This window comes from Anas platyrhynchos, chromosome 20 (assembly GCF_047663525.1).
Source record: "Anas platyrhynchos isolate ZD024472 breed Pekin duck chromosome 20, IASCAAS_PekinDuck_T2T, whole genome shotgun sequence".
NCBI classification, from domain to species: Eukaryota; Metazoa; Chordata; class Aves; order Anseriformes; family Anatidae; genus Anas; species Anas platyrhynchos.
The window spans coordinates 5,324,259-5,343,091 of NC_092606.1; the positions used below are offsets into that span (position 1 = coordinate 5,324,259).

Genomic DNA, 18,833 nt, shown 5'->3' on the forward strand with positions numbered 1-18,833 from the left:
CCCTCCCTCCCTCCTAGCGCTGCCCGGAGCCTCTGCAGCTCCTTCGGGACCCCTTTGGCACGATGTGAGCGGGCTCAGGCAGCACGGCCCCGCTGCCAGCAGGGTGCTGAGGGCCGGCTGAGCCTCCCTGCCCCAGCGCATCTCCCCTGGGCAGAGCTCGCCTTGGAGGTGGCCCAGAGCAGCCCTATCGCATCCGGTGCTTGTCTCTGCAGCCCGGGCCGGAGGATAAACTATCAGGGCTGTGGGGCAGTGGATCATTCCTCTTATTATTTTCTTCTTTTGCAGATAGGGGTCGTGGAAAGTTCAGTTCCTTTTAACCCTCGCAGCTCTGTTTATTTTCCAGCTGGTAGCACAAACGCAGCGTTTCCCATTACATCACAAAGGGCCTCGGACAGATCCCTCCGAAAAAAAAAAAGTAAAAAAAAAAAAAGTGTTGCAACTGTTTATTTTTTTCCATATTTAAACATTTCTGACAGCCAGACCTGGCTGAGCCAAGCGATGGAGCTTTGTGAATGAACCCAGCTCCCGGTGTCTGTGCGCAGAGGGCTTTGAAGGACCTCTTCTCCTCTGCAGCGCGCTGGCCGGGGCTGGCTTCGGGACGTGGGCGACTCTGCGGTACATGTGTGCTGATTACGTGCCGGGCTTTGATTAATGGCCGCTCGTTCTGCCTGGCTCCCAGGACGCTCTTGAAAACAAGATGTTTCATTTCAGTGCGCTTTCCTGGTACATTGATTCCCGTAAATAACCGAGCGCAGACTCTGTCCACCTGGAGCAGTTCAAAGAGCAGGGGGCCTCTCTCCAGCCCGCGGCTGCCTCGGGCCGCCCTGGTCACTGCTGCACCCCCGGGTGCTGCTGGCTGCTGCGCCGTGGGGCGAAGGGGCAGCTCCTCGTGGACACCAGGAGCAGATCAGCCCCGGTTTCCTCTCTTCCCTGCTTTTTTTCCCAGTTTACGGGCTAAAAAATAACCCTACGCAAGTGGTTTTAAAGTCGGAGTGAGCGGTGTGGTACGAGGCAGCCCGGCTGGATGCGGTGCCCAGTGGTTGTTGTGTGATTTCTCTGTGCTCTGAGCCATCCTGGGATGTGCTCCTTGTCTGTGGCATGGGGATGTGTGATGGGGATGTGCCCAGACATGGGGATGTGCCCTGGGGACGTGCACAGAGCACCCCAGGGCTGCCCGTGGCCTCGTGCTGGTGCCCCACTCCCTGCACGTGGGTGCCAGCGAGGTGCTGGAGCTGCCTGTGCAGGTCACCCACCAGTGCTGAAGCCATGGCCAGAAGCAAAACACGAGCTAACCCCACGAGGCTGAGGTTCAGCTAAAAAAATGTCTCTTTTTCAGCGCGTGGCTGCAGCACACAATGGCAGCAGGTAGAGCCGGGCGAAGGAAAGGGTGCCTGGGCTGGGCTGCAGCCCCCTGGGCGCTGCCTTCACCCCTGCAGCAGCACAGGAAACGTGTCCTGTCTTCCCAGCCTGCTTGGAAATTGAGCAACGAGTGGCGTTTCTCCCATCTGGAACGAGCCGGGTTCCTGCTGGGGCTGCCAGGGGCTCTCCACGGCGGGCAGAGCCGGGCAGGGCGTTGGGTTGGAGCCGGATCCTGCCCGGAGCCGTTCCCCATCCGGGGAGCTGGAAGGCTCGGGGTCAGCTCTGGCTGGCTCGGGGTGAGGGTTAAAAGCCCTGGCGGGTTCGGTGCCAGTGCAGCTGTGTCCGGAGCCCTCCCCGTGGGGCACGTCGGCAGCGGCGCGGGGCGCGGGGTGGTGTGCGTTGCCTCATCTCACCTCTCTGGTATTCGCTGCAGCGTTGCAGGCAACTCCCAACGCATTCCAGCCCCGAATTGCTCACGTCTCTCCTCGTTCTCCCAGGGTCTCAGTAGATGTGTGGGCGACGCTGGCTGACTTCTGCAACGTACTGACCACGGTGAATCAGTCGGAGGTGCCCCTGTACAAGGACCCAGATGACGACCTTGCCCTGCTCAGCCTGGAAGAGGATCGGCTGCTCTCGGGCTTCGTTCCCCTGCTGGTCGCCCCCCAGGAGCCCTGCTACGTGGAGAGGACCTCGGACAAGGTCAGCAGTAGGCCAAACATCCCCCCTCGATTCCTCCAGACTTTTATTCTTGGGAAGTTTTCTGTGCAAACGGAACACGATTAAGTCATTGAGAAGGGTGTTAAGGGAAAATATCGACCTTTCAGCCGCTGACATCCAGCTCTGTGTCATGAAAACCCCTCTCGACTTCCTCTGGTGTGTGTGTGCTCGCTGGCATGTTGTATATACGATCATTTCCTCACTTGTTTAAATAGTGCAGCTTGTGTTGGCAGTGCTCTCGGTGCACTCCAAATGGTTTGCATCATGCTTAAAGCACCCTCCCCCTCCCCCCGGCCACAAAACTCTGCCTTAGGAAGGCAGCCAGGACTTTTTTCCTTCTCTAAAGAGGAGAGTGATAAATAGGTGACTAGAGAGAAGCAGACACCATGTGTTAACGTACAAAAGGCTTTTAGGAATATGAAGCATTCCCCACTGCCCCGCTCTCTATTTTCCTTTCTTTGCTCTAGGAGCCCATTCTAGCCTGAACTTTCCTTGGGCTGTTTGTTTTTAGAATAATGAAATCAGTTCCCTTGTTGATGTGGGGTTTGGGGTCTGCTCCTTGCCACCACCTGGCCAGAAGGGACCCGGGGGCTGCCTCGGGATGGGATAACGTGCCTGAACCTGAGGGGGGGGATGGAGGAGGCACAATGGCATTTGTTTTGCACGCCCTCGGAGGCACGGCAGGATGAGAGCGGCTCTCCACGGTTTCCTGCTCGGAGGCAGAACCCGCGGCAGCACCAGCGGTGCCGAGCGGGGCAGGCGCAGCGCCAGGAGGAGACGTGGAGCTGCGGGGACTTTAGTCCAGGGTAAAAAAAAAAAAAGGATTTTCAAGGCTCTGTTTGGAGGGGTTAAATAGCAAGCACGCCCCAAGGAAGCACGTTTGCCTGGCGTGTGCTGCTGGTCGTGGTGGGGTTCTGCTGGGGACAATCCCTGTCCCAGCTCCCTGTGCAGGGACTCCTTCTCCAGCAGCCCCAAACCCAGCACTGAGCCTGGTCTGGTGCCCCATAACACGGTCTGGTGCCCCGTAATGTGGGCTCGTGCCCCATAACGTGGTCCTGGTACCCTAAATGTGCCAGAGGGGGCCGTTATTCCCTGCGGCCTGGCTCCTCTAACCACACACCGCTTTATTCGGAGTGCCATCTACCTGCCCTGCCAGGCACTTGCGCTCGTGTGCGTAAAAGAGGAGCAGCACCTTTGTCCTACAGCCACTCGTGGCCCGCAGAGCTGTTCTGTCCCCGTTTCAGCTCGCTGTGACCCTCGTGCTGAACGCAGGCACCGCACAGCAGCACCGCTGCGAGCAGCCACCCTGCGGGGTTATCGGGTGTGCTGCTGCCAGCTCAGCCCTGCCTTCCCTCCTCACACCCCAGAGAGAAGGAGCCAGGCTTGGATGTCCCATCCGTGCCCCTCTACACTTTTTTTTTCACCTCCCCAGCGGGTTGTGTTTGGTTTGAGTGTAGCTGACCTTGGAGCGGTGATCCCAGCCGGCACGCCGGGCTGTCAGCTCCTGGTTGTGCACGTCCTGGAGCCCCTCGGTGCGTGCTGCGGTGTCCTGGCCTCTGCCTTAGCACCACGCACACCACACCAGGGGGGAGAGGAGGCCACCAGCACCACCAGGATGTGCTGAGCAGGAGCAGCAGGGCCTTTCTGCGTCCAGCACTGACTGGTTTTACTGAGGGTCCGGCTGCTGACCGGCAGCTGTGCGTAATCACTCTGCAAAGGGCATCAGAGGGGACGAAGGGGGGCCGGTGGGACAGAGCAGGGAACTCAGATGCCCGACTTCCGAGAAGGAACTGGAAGAGCTGGGGCGTTTTAGGCTAGAGGAAATTCGGGGAAAACGCAGCCAGCTAGCAGCTACAGAAAAAGCTGTCGTGGAGAGGAGGAGAACAAGCTGTCCTCCAGCTCCATGCTGAAAAACGCAGGAAGGAATGGGCAGAAATTGCAGCAAAATAGATTAAGATTAGACTGGAGGAAAGGCTTCATACCTGAGGGTGGTTAAGCACTCGAAAGCGGGCTCCTCAGTGCTTCTGCAGAATCTCTTCAGCGTTAAGAGACTTCTAAAAGCGGGCTGGGCAGCTCTCTTAGGTACAGCTTGGGTGGAGCGAGCCTCTTTGGAAAAGGAGACAAAGTGACCTCTCCGCACCTCCCGGCCCCGTTTGTGTGATTCGGTAATGCTGTGGAAAGGGCCTGGAGTGGCAGCAGCTGGGTGATTGCAGTCAGATGCCGGCCGTGCTCCACAAATCTTCTCTTTCTGCCCTGTTAGCGAGGTGAGCTACTTGCCAGTGCAGAAACGTTGCGGTAGGCAGCGCAGGACGGATCGGGAAGGTACGGCTGGGGCGTGAAGCAGTGCGCCTCTCACGGGTAACCATGAGCAGCACACACCAGGGCACTTTCCTACAAAGCAAACCCCAATTCTACTCATCCTGAGGATCCTTAAGTGCAGTCCCTGGTCCCCCCTTCTGCTCCCTGCCCTCCTTGTGTGCAGAGCCTGACAAATCTGACTCCCCAGCACCCGGGCTGCTGGCAGTGGAGGGACGCTGTGCCCATACGCTGTGCAGCCAGAGCTCTCTTTTCCATACTGATTTTTCCCTGACAATTAGCAAGTTACTCTTCTGCACCCCGTTGCTTTCCTGCTCTCGGGTTTGGCCCAGTTTTCAACCCTCTGTTCATGGCAGGTCTTTGCTGGAGGCACACAGGCCATGCACTGCTCTTTGTACAGCACCCTGGGAATTTCTCGTGAGCTGGGGGGAGGATTTTGGTACGTCGGAGTGGCTCTGGGAAGCTCACTGTGATACTTTTCCTATTGCTTGCGTGGCTGGGATATCTCACCTTGCTTGCTGCTGCTCCAAAGGGTCACCCCCTGCTTTCAAACTCCAGTTTCTTAATGAATTTTGGAGAGATTCAGAGGAAGGGAATCTGTTTAAAGGCAAAGCTGGAGTGCATTGGGCTTAAAATGGTGTTGGGTTATTGGCTCCACCAAGAGGATGGTTGTTTTGCGAGCTCTGAAGGACAAACACTGCGCTTCCCCCCTTCTTTTTGTTTTCCGTGACCCATTTAGCAGATGGAGTGCAGAATTCAGCCAGAGTTTCTCAGCGAGTTGCTGAGCGCTTGGCCTGGCTCTTATTTTGAGTGAAAATGTTCTGACTCCGTTCGTTGCCATGAAGCTGTGTGTCAGGATTCCTGCTGGAGCCAGTGTGATGCTCCGAGCTTCCCATCGTCTCCTGCACTGTCATTGAAGCTGTAACCAACAAAAGCTGGCTGCGGGGCGCGCAGAACTCGGGGATGTTTTCCTGGGCGTATGTTGGGCAGATAGCCACTGCAGCTTGTGTGATGGAACACCACCGACCCTACCAGTCAACGGCAAACTATGCAGCCTGGTGCCTGGGCTGTCAGAGCGTCTGCAGCTCTCGCAGCCCAAGGAAAACGCTGCCAGGGATGGGAGCCCCGGGGTAAAAACCCTCGGACCCCTGGGGTGAGAGCAGGGAGGCTGCGGGGAGAGGGAAGGTGAGGGCTGGGGATGGCCCAGGCGCTGCGTGGTGCTGCTGAAGGGGGGCCCTTAATGGAAAACACTCGGGTTGTGCTGAGGTTAAAACCAATCCTGGTGGTGGTGCATCTGAGATGCGTGGGGGGCGGGGGGGGAAGCTGTTTTTCTGCCCTAATTGCTGCGTTTCTGGGAACTTGGGGCACAGGGGCACGTCCTGCTTTCCTCGCCTGCTGTCTCAGGAGCATCCTGCCCCGTGGAGCTGGTGGCGAGGCTGGAGGAGGGCAGCAGAGCAGGGAGGTCCCTGTCCTTGTTGTCAGTGCTCCTCGTGTGCATCCCTGCAGGCTCCACCTGGGCTTGGCCCCCCGGGCACCCCTGCACCCTGCAGGGCACGCTCTGCCCCGTGTCCCGGCCAGGGGGACACGGAGGAGAAAGTGTTAATGTCCCTTCCCACAATAAACCTCTCTGCATGGGGGGTCCTGAAATCCGAGCCTCTCTCTCCTCCCCCAGCCCTGACACACGTTAATAAAAGGTTTTTAAACGCCAATAAAAAGGCAGCAGCCCCAGCTCACCAGGTCCGGGGCCCAGGGTCCTTGGGAAGGCACTTCACAAATGTGTTTTTTGCATTTTCAGGCTTTTGGCTGGTGAATAAGATTGAGGAGAAATACTCCTTCCCCTGATAACAATACAGTGAGACGCAGGATCAGCAGTGTGTGGATTAAAACCAGACGGTGCATGATTAATACATATGCTTATAGGGCTAGTCACTGTGGTTCCCTCCTCTGAAACAGAAAGGCCCTGGTGTTTTTTTTTAATTTTCCCCCCCTCGTGTGCATGCTCGTGTGTGGAGTGGGCTGTCTCAGACACTCACCACGCTGCTCGCCCGAGCCCTGCCTCGTCTCAGCGGGCGAACCAAAGCCCTGGGCTGGGAGGCTCAGCACAGGGCTTTGCTTTTTGGAAAAGCAGCGGGCGGTATCGCGCTGGATCAGCCCCGGGCACCGGGTCCTGGGCAGCTCCAGGGAACCTGCTCAGCTTTCCACGCTTGGCGTGGTTCTCGTTGTATGAGTTTTTGCCTCCTGCTCTTTGCACCACTCGCCTGGCCGTGCAGGTGGCCCCAAAGCCAAGCTTTCCTGCTCAGGAAACACAAAGCTCTTTCCTCTCTTCTCCTTCTCTCCAGTTCCCCCACCATTTGGTGAGCCACCAGCCTTTGAGTGAGCCGTTCAGGATCCTCTCCTAGTAGGCTTGGGCTAAAATTAGTCCTGTCTCGTTACTCACTGCCTGACTTCCAGTATTTCGGTCTTCTTAAGGCTGTAAGATATCTCTTGGCAATGCGTAGTAACGGCTGAGGCTTCCTGGAAAGGGAGCCCCAGGTTTCAAAGCCCAGAGCGAGCAGCGATGGGAGCGGCTGGGCTCTGCCCTGCCTCTGCAAACCAGGAGGTTTGTCCCTGCCAAGGCCGGGATCCTCCTGGGATGCCAGGGATGCAGTCCCTGTCCGAGGGGCTGCTCCGCGATGGTTTTTGGAGGGCTTTCTGCAAGGCGAGAGGAGAGGCAGCGAGACCAGGGCTCTGAGAGCACAGCCTCCTCCTAAGCAGAGAGAAAACCCCAGCGAGCAAATGTGGCTGTTTGCTCAGCATCCCTTTCCATATTCCCGTTCCATAGCCTTCGAGCATCTCCCCTCCAGCTGGCAGGAGACCGCGCTCAGCCCATGAGAGCCACAGCTTCCAGCCTGGAGCTTGGTCCAGAGAGGAAAAGGGAAACCGTGAGCAGAGACCGGAGCCCCGAGCAGGAGAATCCGAGGAGGAGTCAGCCTTGAAAAGCTCCTTCCACTCCTGCCTGCCTCGGCTCCCAGGCCAGCAGCCCCGAGGCAGCCCGGGCAGGGACATTTACACCGTGAGCAGTGTCTGAGCTCCAGCCCGGCCTCAGCCTTCCCTTGCACGTGCTGCTTTTGGGTTGTAAAGGCTAAATTAGGCTAAATTAGGGGAGGTGGAGGAGAGGCCGGGTTCGGTGCCACCTGCTTGAACTCCTCGCCCATCCCTGGCATTTCTTGGAGCTGCATCCTCAAGGACACCGAGCAGCGTCCGTGTCACCGAGGCAGGGAGGCAGTGGAGGGTGTTTGGGTGCCTCTTGTGCTGGTGTTTTGTTTTTTTTTAAACGTGTTTTTGTAGAAAAGTGCTGCCCCAGTGACTGCTGCTGCGTGTGCCGGAGCCGTGCAGGGCACGATGCGGTCACTTGGCGCTGGGGCTCGCCTGCTGATGGCTCTTTAAGCAGCAAGAGTTTGGAGCCTGTTTTTTAAAGCTGAAGGTGAAGGGAACGCGCCGCAAACAAGCGCGAGGACACTGAATACAGCCCTGGAGAAATGTGCAATGTGGAATAATAGTTCAGGCTCTTAAAAAGGGTTTGGAGGGGGGGGTTAAAAAAAAAACACACACACACACACACACAACAAAAAACAAGGCTGCAATAAATCTAGCCAGTGGAATCTGAGGGAAATGATCCCATCTGGAAAACTCCAGCGCTGGTGCTGCTGAAGGCTCAGGGAGCGATGCAGATTTGCAAAAAGCAAAGCCTGCAGTCTGAGGATGACAGGCCCCGTAATTGATGTCCATCGCCACTGGTACTCTGCCAGCTGATGCTGGCCCCGCTCCAGCGTGCTGTAATTTCGGGGCCAGGTGTGAAGCGGTTTTCTGTTCCGTCTTGTTCCCCAGCACCTACAGAAGCCTCACGCATCTCACTCGAGGGCTGCAGCCCTGTAGGAAACAGCTGTACAGGTAGAGGTGAAAGGAAATGTCGCAGCTGGGCTCGCGCTACTCCCCCGTGCCCTGCCTGGGGCTGCGGCTGGGGGGCCGCTCTCCCCCCCTGCCGGCTTCGGGGAGGTGGCCGCTGTCACCGGCACACCTGCCTGTCTGTCAGCGAGCTGCTTTGAACAGCGGGGAGCTCCTGGGGAGAACGGGCAGCTCAGCAAACCCGAATTCAAAGAGAAAACCCCACGGTGGCGTGCGGCAGCCCTGGGAGCGGGGAAGCCAGCGCCGGAGAGCCCCGGGTGCCGGCTGGCAGAAGGAGAGCCCCCACCCCCTGAGCCCCCCAGCTGCTGGCCGAGCATCTCTGCCTCTTCTCCCTCGGGCAACCACGGGGAACTGGCCGAGGGAACAGCAGCAGATCTTGCAGAAAGCACCCAGCCTGGGTTTCGGGAGGCTGCGAGCCCGTCGAGCCGCCGCAGGAGCCGGTTTCAGGCGCTCTCGAGCGCGTGCACCGTTTCCTCCCTGAGGTTCTTTCGTTTCGGTTTCCACTCCTCGAACGGTGCCAGGGGTTGGGGAACCCTCTGCTGCTGCCCTCACCCCCTACGAGGACGTGTCCCCAGCCCCTGTGCTCCCGTTCTCCTTCAGTAAGGCGAATGGGTGCAGTGGGAGACCTGCAGGCGTTTTTGGGGTCCCCTGAGCTGTTCTCGTGGTGCTCCTGAGCCGTGGTTCCCCTGACTCAGTGCGTGGCTCCCTCCTGCAACCCGCAGCCTCTGCTCCTGGAGGCACCACGTTGGGTTTCGGCTGTGTTAAACGCGTGGTGCTGGCTGGGCTGGGTGACCGAGCAGCCCGAGCGTTCTGCGTCGGTGAATTGTGCTCCTCCAAGATGGGGAGAGCAGGAGCCGGTGGCTAATCTGCAGCTTTATCAGCAGAGGTTCTCTTTGTCCAGGTCACCGAGCCTATTGTTAAGCCCCGAGCGAGCTTCCCCGCGGGCCCCGCCAGGACTGCCCTCGTGTTTACGCTGACATTTTAAGACCTCTGTTGACCAGATTTTAATCCGCTCTGTATCCTGTGCACTGCGGTCTCTGGGGCTTTTCTCTGCTTCTCGTCCCAGGCGTGCAGAGCGCTCGGGCTGAGGACAACTGCTGCCTGCCAGGCACCGGGCTGAGGAAACGGGGCTGAAAGCATTAAACGCTCGAGCTGAGCTTTAACAGGTCCCGTAGCGCACAGGGCAGGCGCGATGCCTCCGGGTACCTCTCATCCAGCCCCCTCTGCAGAGCCGGAGCCCTCCTGGTGTTTTGCCCCCCCCGAGTTGTAGTGTGAGAACTGCAGTCTCACCAGGAGGTGAGGAGCCACCTGCCCGAGGTGTTAAGACCCAGCTAGGCACGTTCTCGGAACGTGTCAGCGAGCGCGATGGTGGCTTTGTGGTCGGGACAGGGCGCAGAGGGAAGTGCGAGGTGCTGCCTTCCAGGCAGCCCCACGGGGCGAGCGGGAAGGAAGGAACCAGCAGCTGCTGGAAACAACCTTCCCTGCCCCTCAGACGCCTTTTCTCTCGCCGGAGGGAGCTGGCAATGCCTCAGCACGTGGGGAAGCCGCAGCGGGGGGTGCCCAAGTGGCACACGGTGTTTCCATCCCTGCTTTTCCCCAGCCCTGCCTCTCCGGCGGGCTCCTCGTGCTCGTGAGCCCTGCATGTGTACCAAGATGTGTGCGTCCTCTGCCAGGGCCGCACGGCTTGGCTCCGGTGTCAGCAAAAGGCTTTTCTCAGAGCGTTTTCTGGAAGGGCGATGCGATGAGCAGTTCAAGGCGCAGGCTGACAGAATAAATCAGGCTCGTCCCGTGGCTGCTTTCGGCCGGCGTTGGATCTCTCCGCGCGGATCGGATGACACGTGTTGTTGAACATCCCTCGCTTTAGTCATCCGCGGGCCAGGTTTATGTAACGCGATGGAAAACTTCTTTGTGTTCGGCCCTTTTGTCCTGAGAGCTGCCTCCAGAAGTGCGCCGTGGGCTCTGGGGAAACGGGAAATGTCCTATTCAAGGAGCTGGCCGACCACGTGCTGCCGGAGCTGGCATCAGGAGGAGGTGGCCGAAGTGACCTGGGAAGAGAGCGTGGGGACACCGGGGCTGCTCCGTGGCACCTCCTGGGTGCACGCCATAAAAGAGGTGTTCACCGTGCCCGTGGTGCTCTCAGAGTGACATATTCGAGCTGAGACCTCTTGGAATTCGCTGATTAGTCTGTAAGTGCATGGAAAGGCCTCATTAAACCACCATTAGTGCTGGATCTCCTCCCAGTGAGCCATCTCTTATTGCTACCCAGAGAAACCCTGAGGAAATGGAAAGGCTGCTCTGGCTGGCCGAGCCGTTCCCTGGGCATGAAGCGTGGCCTCACCTCAGGCAATGTGTGCAGTGCTGCAAGGCTTCTGGTGGTGCTTCTGCTCGTGCTGGAGGGCCCTGGGACTCGGGGTTGCCTCTTTGCCTCGTGCTTTGCCTGGTGGACCCCTCTGACATGGCACTCGGTCCCTAAACTCAGTCCTCAGCATGATTTTTCAGCTTCGGAGGGGGGGGCCCTGTGTGGTGGCACCGCTCCTGCTTTGTCTTCTCCAAGAGGAACCCTGCAAACCTCCCCTCTGGAGAAGAGCACGGCCGCGGCATCCACCAGCGCGGCCACTGGGAGGACCGCAGGAAACCTGCAAAATCGGCCCAATGAATAACCCCGCATTGTTATCCTGAAGAAGAAAGATCCGCATCCTGGGAAACGCGCCAGAGCGGCCGACACGGGGTGGAATGCAGGGAGTGGTCAGCCCAAATAGCAGATGGGGATCTACTCTGTCACTACGGGAGACGGAAGGTGACCTCTGTCATTGAGCTCGCAGCCTGCTCGCCACCGCTCCGCGCGCCGCCGCACCTCGCCTTGTTTTTGCAGATGCTGAAACCGTGGCGTGGAGCTGGGCGAGGATGGAGAGCGAGCCCAAAGCCCCCCCGTGCTGCAGCCACAGCCCCGTGGTGCCCTCGTGCTGCCCCGTCCCTGGCCAGAAGAAGAAGGCGGCGCCGTGCCCCCCGTTGGTCGCTGGCTTTCCGCGCTGTCATTGAGGCCGAGGCGCTTCCCAGGCATTAATGAACGCATCCCCACAACGCGCCGTGCCATAAGGAAAAGCAATTTCCTCCTCTGAGATTGGCAACAGAGGTACACGAGGCCGGGGGACTGACCCGGGTCCCACAGGAAGCCGGAGCTGCAGGATGAGAACAAGCCCCCCGTACCCAGAGCCTCGGCCCCAGGCCACCCCTGTCCCTTAGGGTGCCGGGGGGGCACTGAGTAAAGGGTCACGGGGAGATTGAATCCAGATAATTTAATCATTTTTCCCCATAGCACATTTGCCTTGAATTTCCTTAAAATAAGGTGAACCCCATCATTTTTTGAAATTAAGATTTGCCCTAACATTTTGCGTGCTAGCATTTCACATGCAGTGTTTTATCTGCCAAGTAACAAATATTTGGTAAGTTTATGTGTGAATAGAGACAAAAACGTGTATTTCTACTTATTTTCTTGAAATTATCACGTGTGCCTGTTCTGCTCAGCTCCTGAGCTGGAGTTACGCTTTGTTTTAGTTAGTTTGGGTTTGGTTTTAGTTTTTTGTTAGTTTTGTGTTGTATTTATCTTGAGCGCAGATGATGCAATGCTCGTGATAGCACTCGCTGTCGCTGAAGGAAGGAGATTTATGGCTATGGATCGAAGAAGAAGGACTTTGCCTCTTCACCAAGGGTCTGGCCCATGGCTTTGGGTGCTGAAGTCCCTGCTGGAACTCGGGCTTCCTCTTGTAACTCACCCAGATGCTTCCCAAACTCATACCCACTGCCAACGCATCCTGGTAGCTCCCTTTAGTCCTGGCAACGTTTTTTAGCTCAGCACCCATCCTCATGGACAAAAAATGGGATCAGCACTTGGCTGCTTTGCTCAGGAGCTGCTCATTTTCACACCACAGCTGCAGGCTCTTGGCCACGAGCATCCTCACCACCTTCCCCGTCTTGCCCTCGCGTGATGCTCGGGGTCAGCATCGTGCAGGGATGGACACGGCGCGTTTTGGGCAGCGTGGTGCACCTTGTAGCACCTGCTGAGTGTGAGATCGAGAGGGAAATCCATGTAGGAAGGAGCTGAGTGGGAGGGTTTGGCTGTGTCAGAACGGGAGCGAATCTCCAAGCGGGTACGTTGGGTTGTCGTGCCCTTGCAGGCGTGTGGACAGAGCGGTTGTTGAACAGGGAAGTGGGCAGCGAGGTGGAAATGCTGGAAGAAGAAGGTGCCAGAGGTCACGGCGTGCTGCTGGCCTCTGCCCGGGGAACTGCCCCACGGGCCGGCATTGCTGGAGGCTGCAGGAGGGATCTGGGTGGACTTCGGGACCCTTTCGTTCCATTTTTTGTGATGTCCTCAGCATTTTGTCCCCGGTAGAGGAAGGTAGTTCATCTGTCAGGGTGGCACCTCGAGGATACTTAAGGATTCAGAGCTTGGCTTGGTGGATGCGTGTGTCCCGTGGGGTTTGGAGCTTGCCTTCCTCCCGTGGCAGCACCTGAGCAGCCCCAGTGCTCCGTCCGCGCAGGCGGCACAGCCCTCACGGTGGCCACTCTGAGCTCCACAGCATCCCCGGTCATCCTTTCGGGATAAAAACCCACCGCCTGGGGGAACGGCTTATTGCAATTTGTTGTTTTATGTGGTGTTTTGTCCGGAACGAAACATCTCGGGCTGGTGAAATGTGAGGAGAGGAGAGAATTTGCTGGAACTGCGGAGAGACTTAGCGCGCGTGTGCCGCGGGGGTATCATTTCTGTCCTGCCACCGTGCAAACCTCTCCTCGCAGGGTCTGGATCGATCCTAATTTACCTAAAACCCTCAGTGCCTGCTTTTAGGCAACCTCGGGGTACCCCGATGGTGAAGAGGAAGCCCGGTGGGGTGTCAGCCCTCGGAGATGCTCTGCCTGCTCCCGTGCACCCTCGGGCAGTGCTGCCCCTTCCCGCTCCCCTCGGGCAGGGGCGCCGCTCCGCAGCTCTCCCCAGCTTTCACCTCGCTTTCCCCCTTTTTAAGAGGAATGCTTGGCCTCTTGCACTCGGGCTCGGGGAGGAGCAGCTCGTTTCTGCAGCTGGCCTGCCGCCAGATGTCATCACTTCAGGCAGTGCCACGCTGCACATCTTCAGCAGTTTGAAATGGAGAGACAGAGGGAGACAGATAAGATCAGCAGCTTTAGGTGATGGCATTGTTTCAAATAAACCATGCATGACCCAAAGCTTCCACTTCAAATGGGGAATGAAATTGCTTCATCCTTTGACAGCTTGCTCCATGAAAGAAATTTATCTTCACTTAATTGCTTTAGATCCCAAGAGGCTGTGTACAGTAATTTCGAGGAGATAATTATATCAAATTAAAAAAATATGTGACTATCCGACTGCTGAGCCTGAGCGCGGTGGCCGGAGAGCAGGAAGGAAAGAGGCACCGCGTCCGACTCGTGCTCGCAGGTTATCGCTTCCTCCCCTCCTCGTGGGCCCAGGCACGGTGCTGGGGGGGCACCGAGAGCCCCTCGGGGCCGGGCAGCCCCTGCCCTGGTGCCGGGGGTCCCAGGGGGGGGGGTCCCCACCTCGTCACCTTGTCACGGCAAACCTGGCTAGGGCAGGGCTTGGCAGCGCCTTCGTCCCGCTAGCGATGCGGCGGAGGAACCCGGCGGCTTGTTGATTTCCAAACATGTATATTTAGAAGCAGAGTGTAAACTTCCTGCCCGGGCTGGGGTTGGATTCTTGACTGTGTTTGATTTTCCAGCTTTCATTTCCTTTGCCCTCGTACTTAACATTGTGGATCTCCCGGAGTGTGCCCCGGCCTCATCTCTCCGTAACCCGCCCTCTCCCCACGTTTCCCTCTCGTTATGGCACGCCGACCCCAGGTTTTGCATCCCCTGAGCTCATGCGGGTCCCCTCTGTCCTTCGGGAGCTGTCCTCGCACCCCAGCTGGTGGCAGACCCGAGCTGGGGACCGTGACAGGGACAGAAGTGGCAGCTGCCACCTCTCGGAAGAAAACCATCTCCTCCATCGCTGCGTGGAGTCCTGAAGGGTTTTTCCTCTTCGTGACTCACGGGAAACAAGAGAGTGGCCACTTCCAGGAGGGGTAAAGCTCTCCATCACCCGAACCTTCCCCTCTTCTCCTAACGCTGCGTGCTCTCCCTGACAGCTCCCACCCTCGGTGGCTTTGCAGCCCCTCTCCCCTGGGGACAAAGCTCATTCTGTGCCCCCCTGGGGCTGGGACCGTTCCTGTGTGCAATGATCCTGCCTGGCCTTTGAAAAGCTCGACAAGAAACCTGGGCCAGCAGCGAGCTCCTCCCCAGCCCTGTGATGTGCGGGCTGCGTTTTGAAGTGCGGGGCTGCTTCAGCTGTTCCCAGGAAGTCTGCGGGGGAACCGCGTTTGTAGCGGGGAGGTGAAGTCCCCCCGTGTTTCTGGAGGGGATCTGCTCCCCGGGCTCTTTGATGTCATCTCGTTTTTTTTTGGTTTTTTTTTTTTTTGGACTTACATCAAGTAAGGCTGAAAAAAAAAAAAAAAAGAAAAAGAAATGTTTTGGCTCAGCCTGAAACGTGTGCACCTGAGCGAGATGACCTGTGGCTGTCCCGCTGCCGAAGGAAGGATCCCACGGGGGGCTCCGGTCCCGAGAGCGGGATTTGGCCACCCACCCGCAGTTGTCTTGAGCGGGGTGGCAGAAGGGTTTTTTCTTGAAAAATGCCTCCTGAAGGCGGTCCTGCGACACGGCACCGTCCCCACGTGCTGCTCAGGGTGCTGCTGTGGTGGTTTCTCGCGTCCCACGCTGCTGCGCACAGACGTGGCCCCTCCGAGGGCTGCGGGGCGAGTGCGTGCTCGGCTTCACGCGTGCCAAGGCGAACAGCAGCTCCCTCTCCTCGTGTCTCTAGGGCCTGAGAAATCCTAACTTAGGCTGGCTGTCCCCAGATGTCACTGCTTCGTGCCTTGTCCCCTTCCTCAGGCCTCGTGGTGCTGCCCCAGGGCTGGCGTTGAATTTAATCGCCTCCTGCCTGCTGTCGGCAGCCTGCAGCGGGTCACACGTCCTCATCTCGCTGCCCACCCGCTCGGCGTTATTGTGTTTGGTGTGAGGTGTCCGGACACGGCGTGGCGCGTCGCAGTGGTTAGAGGTGTCTGCTGCAGCCTGGGGAGCCTCTGCCCCCCGTGTCCACCCAAGGTTTTGAGTTTTGAGGCCAGACTCTGAAGTTTTGAGCCCTTCGTCCCGAGCTCAGAGAGGGGAGGAGGGACGAGGCTTGTGGCAGTTTGGTTCCCTGAAACTTTGAGACTATGTTCCCCCAGCAGTGTGTATTTAATGCTCATCCAGCACCTACACCGTGCCGTGCCAGCCCAGCCGGGGAGCTGGAGGGGGTGCAGGGGCAAGGACGAGGAGAAGTGGGGCTCACACGGAGGCGAGGCACCAGCCCTGCGTGCGCTGCGCCGCCGCGATCCGTGAGCTCGAGCCCAGGGCTCTCGGTGCCTTGGGTTCAGATGTGGCACCTTCTGCCCCTGTGGGGTTTTTCTGTGGTTTCCTGTAAGAGTTTTGTCAGCAGCAGCTGCTGTCCCTGTCCTTTTGCCCTTCTCGTTCTTTTCTCAGCTTCGTTCATGCGCTTCTCCGCTCAAACCCTTCTTGTAGCTGTTAGCGAAGAACACGCCGCCTAAAACCATTTGAAATCCACTCTCTGCTCTTCATAGTTTCAAAGCCCGGCTGCCCTGACAGCCAGAGCGAGGAGCCCTGGGGGCCAGGCTGCCAGGAGGTGGGCAACCTGGAGCAGAAATGGGCAGCCGAGGGCTCGGGGACCCGCGACCGAGAGCAGCTCCCATCTGGCTGGAAGCCGCGGCTCGCAGCGCGCGGTCGGCATTTTGCTGCGGAGGAGGCCACGAGCGAACGAGTTAACGATGATCCCAGATGGCTTCGGGAGCTCGCCTCCTGCCACCCCTTCCCGTTCCCCCAGGATCTCAGATGGTGGCGGGAGATGAAGTAAAATTCTCGGGTTTGTTGCAAAGTTCACCGCTCTCCCGAAATCGTGCTGGAACTTGCGCGCGCCGCGCTGGCAGCTTCAAGGGGATGCTACCTGGTAATTAATTAGTTGTCAAGAGACAGCCCAGAGGTTCCAAGGCTTTATATTCTCGCTAATAGAAATTGTTGCTCTGATTACATTTTCCCCCCTTGGCTGGAGGGCTGGGGAGCGTGGAGCTGTGGTCCGTGGGCTGCCTGTCCTTCGCCGGGGCTGCGCTCAGCGTGCTCGCACACGCCGCGGCGAGCGGGAGCCTGGGGGGAGCCCGGGCTGAGCCCTGCCTTTGCCAGCCAATTCTGCTCACATTTCTCATCCCTCGCCTCCCCTGCCTTCTCAGGGGAACCCTGCCACGCTTCCCCGGCCCCTCGGGGTCTTTTGGTGTCACCGTTGCCATCAGCCCTGCCACCAGAGCCTCTCCGCACTGAGCAGAGGTGCTTTGGTTTCCTCTCAGGGCCCTTTTTCTGGGCAAACTTAGAGAAACGTGCCGTGTCTGCAGTGATCCCGAGAGCTTCTTTCAGCCTCACTTCTCTTGTCTTCTCTCCATTTTATCTCTGTAGAAACGAGCAGGTTTAGGTCTCTTCTCACAGGCAGAGGAGCTGCAGAAGGGGTGCTGGGTTCTTGGGTCCTGTGTCAGGGCTCCTGCACACAAACCAACCTGGTGCTGGGTTATCCAATGGTTTCTTAAATGACTGCTCACATTTTCCTGCACTGTTTTCTGTTTTTTCCCACCTTTTGCCAAGATTATTTGCTACCAGCTCCCCGTTCTCCCTCTCCCCTCCTCTGGCCGTGCTCCCCACCAGCCCCAGCAGCCTGGCACCGTGAGCAGCCCTCACATTTCACATCACAGTGGCCGAACCCCGCCGTCCCTCCAGACCCTCCCTTATCACAGCACCAGCACCCAGCTCTGGGACCCGGCGCCCTGCTCCCTCTGCAGCAGGACACGATCCTTTTTACCAGGTAGGATGGCAGGGGCAGATCTCACTCTTGATGCACTGCTCTGCTTCAGCCCCATGAGCCCAGCGTGGAGCTCCTCTCCACGTGTCCAGCTTGCTGCCTGGGCCGGGCTGATGCGCCAGGGCTGGGCGCAGCAAAGCGAGGCTGCTGGGCGCGCACCGGGAGAAGCAGCACAGCTTTTCTCCTGCCAAATCCATGCAGCAAAGAAGAGCCCACGTGCAGGAGGGCTGTGGCTCTCCGTAGCCCCTTGGGGAGCAGCTCTGCCCCGGCTGATCCCAGGAAACATCCCCGTGGCTGCTGTAAATAGGGCGCAGCGAGCGGTGCCGCGCCGCCGGATGCTCTCACGCCGGCGCTGCCGTGCCTTCCCTTCCCTTCCCACCCCCGGGGAGCCGGCACCCACCTGACGAGGCCGCGTTCGCAGACATATGGTCCCTGCTCTTCGTGTTTAGTTAAGTGTGGGAGGACTCGGAGCTGAAACTCCCGGAGCTTTTAAGCTATTGTGTGCGCTGATACGGCCCCGCGAGCAGACGTGGCGATCCTACAGGCATGGCCCCGTCCCAAACAAAGGCGCTCAGGGTGCTGTTCTGTCATAGCCGGGGGTAAAGCCTTCTGGTTTGGGGAAGGAGCAGCCTGGAAAGGGCATAATGCAACGCAGCAGATGAAGACAAAGGCATTCTGAAGGCAGGAAGTGGTGAAAACGAGGGCACGAGGCGGAGGGCAGATGTGCGGGCGAGAGCAGGGCTGTGGGAGCCCGGCAGCTCAAGGGGCGCAGCAAAAGTGACCGGGATGGCAGCAGGGACAATGCCCCGGGGTGGCAGAGAAGCCACCGGTGGTGGCAGGGTGTGGATGAAGAGCAGGGCACCCCGTGCTTGGACAGGAGCTGGTTGCAGTGGGTGACAGGGCGAGGGTTCAGGCTGCTGGGGGAAACATCCCCAAGATGTGACAGCCCCGGGAGGGTGAGCGGAGGAGATGGAGGCGACACACGGGGCCGTGGTGGCACAGGGCTGGTGACAGCCCAGCATTTCGTCAGCTTGAAGCTGGGGACATGGTGCGGGAGAGCTCGGGAAGGGAGGAGGGAGGAGAGGCACGCCGCTGCCCCGCGGCTTGGTGTGAGCCACCAGGGCAGGTTGGGAGGCTGTTCCCAGCCGCGGAGCCCCAACCGCTTTCTGTGCTGCTGGCTCCCTCCTCGCTTGGCTTTTCCAGCATCTGATGTGACTCGCTGTTTGTTTGCTTGCAATGAGTTCAGTTGTTTTCTATTTTAGCTGGTGACCCCGAGAGCCCGGGCTGGGGCAGGCAGGCACCGTTTGAAAGCCGCCACTTGGCGGCAACAACTGTTCGAGTCGCGGAGCAGCACCCATCTAACCCCTCTTTTCACACACTCGGAGCTTCCCAAACATTAACCTTTGGATTAAAATTTTCCATGCTTGGTCTCTCCCCAGATGTGATGTCTGAGCTTTGGTTTGGGTTCATGTTTTTCGTGTTTGCTGGGTTTGTGTTATGGGAGAATGAAAGAAATACTTTTCCCATTTGAAAAAAAAAAATA

The 18,833-nt window shown here is 58.4% G+C and overlaps 1 protein-coding gene and 1 long non-coding RNA gene across 6 annotated transcripts in view; one reads left to right on the forward strand and one right to left on the reverse strand.

Annotated features, from left to right (window-relative positions):
• SMG6 (SMG6 nonsense mediated mRNA decay factor) overlaps positions 1–18,833 on the forward strand; it is a 110,687-nt gene that overhangs the window by 63,640 nt on the left and 28,214 nt on the right. For all 4 annotated transcript variants that reach the window (XM_072025997.1, XM_038165710.2, XM_072025999.1 and 1 more), the window contains exon 13: positions 1,857–2,058. In XM_072025997.1, coding sequence (XP_071882098.1) covers positions 1,857–2,058 — 202 coding nt within the window. The remainder of the gene's footprint in view (positions 1–1,856; positions 2,059–18,833) is intronic.
• Positions 412–6,586, reverse strand: LOC113845612 (uncharacterized). 2 transcript variants are annotated; one of them, XR_011804215.1, is made up of 3 exons: positions 6,127–6,586; positions 4,059–4,467; positions 412–2,119 (listed from the first exon to the last, which is right to left on the reverse strand). It is a non-coding gene; the product is annotated as an uncharacterized lncRNA (long non-coding RNA). The 2 variants fall into 2 exon arrangements; XR_003501335.3 differs by lacking the exon at positions 6,127–6,586 and having other exon boundaries at positions 4,059–4,592.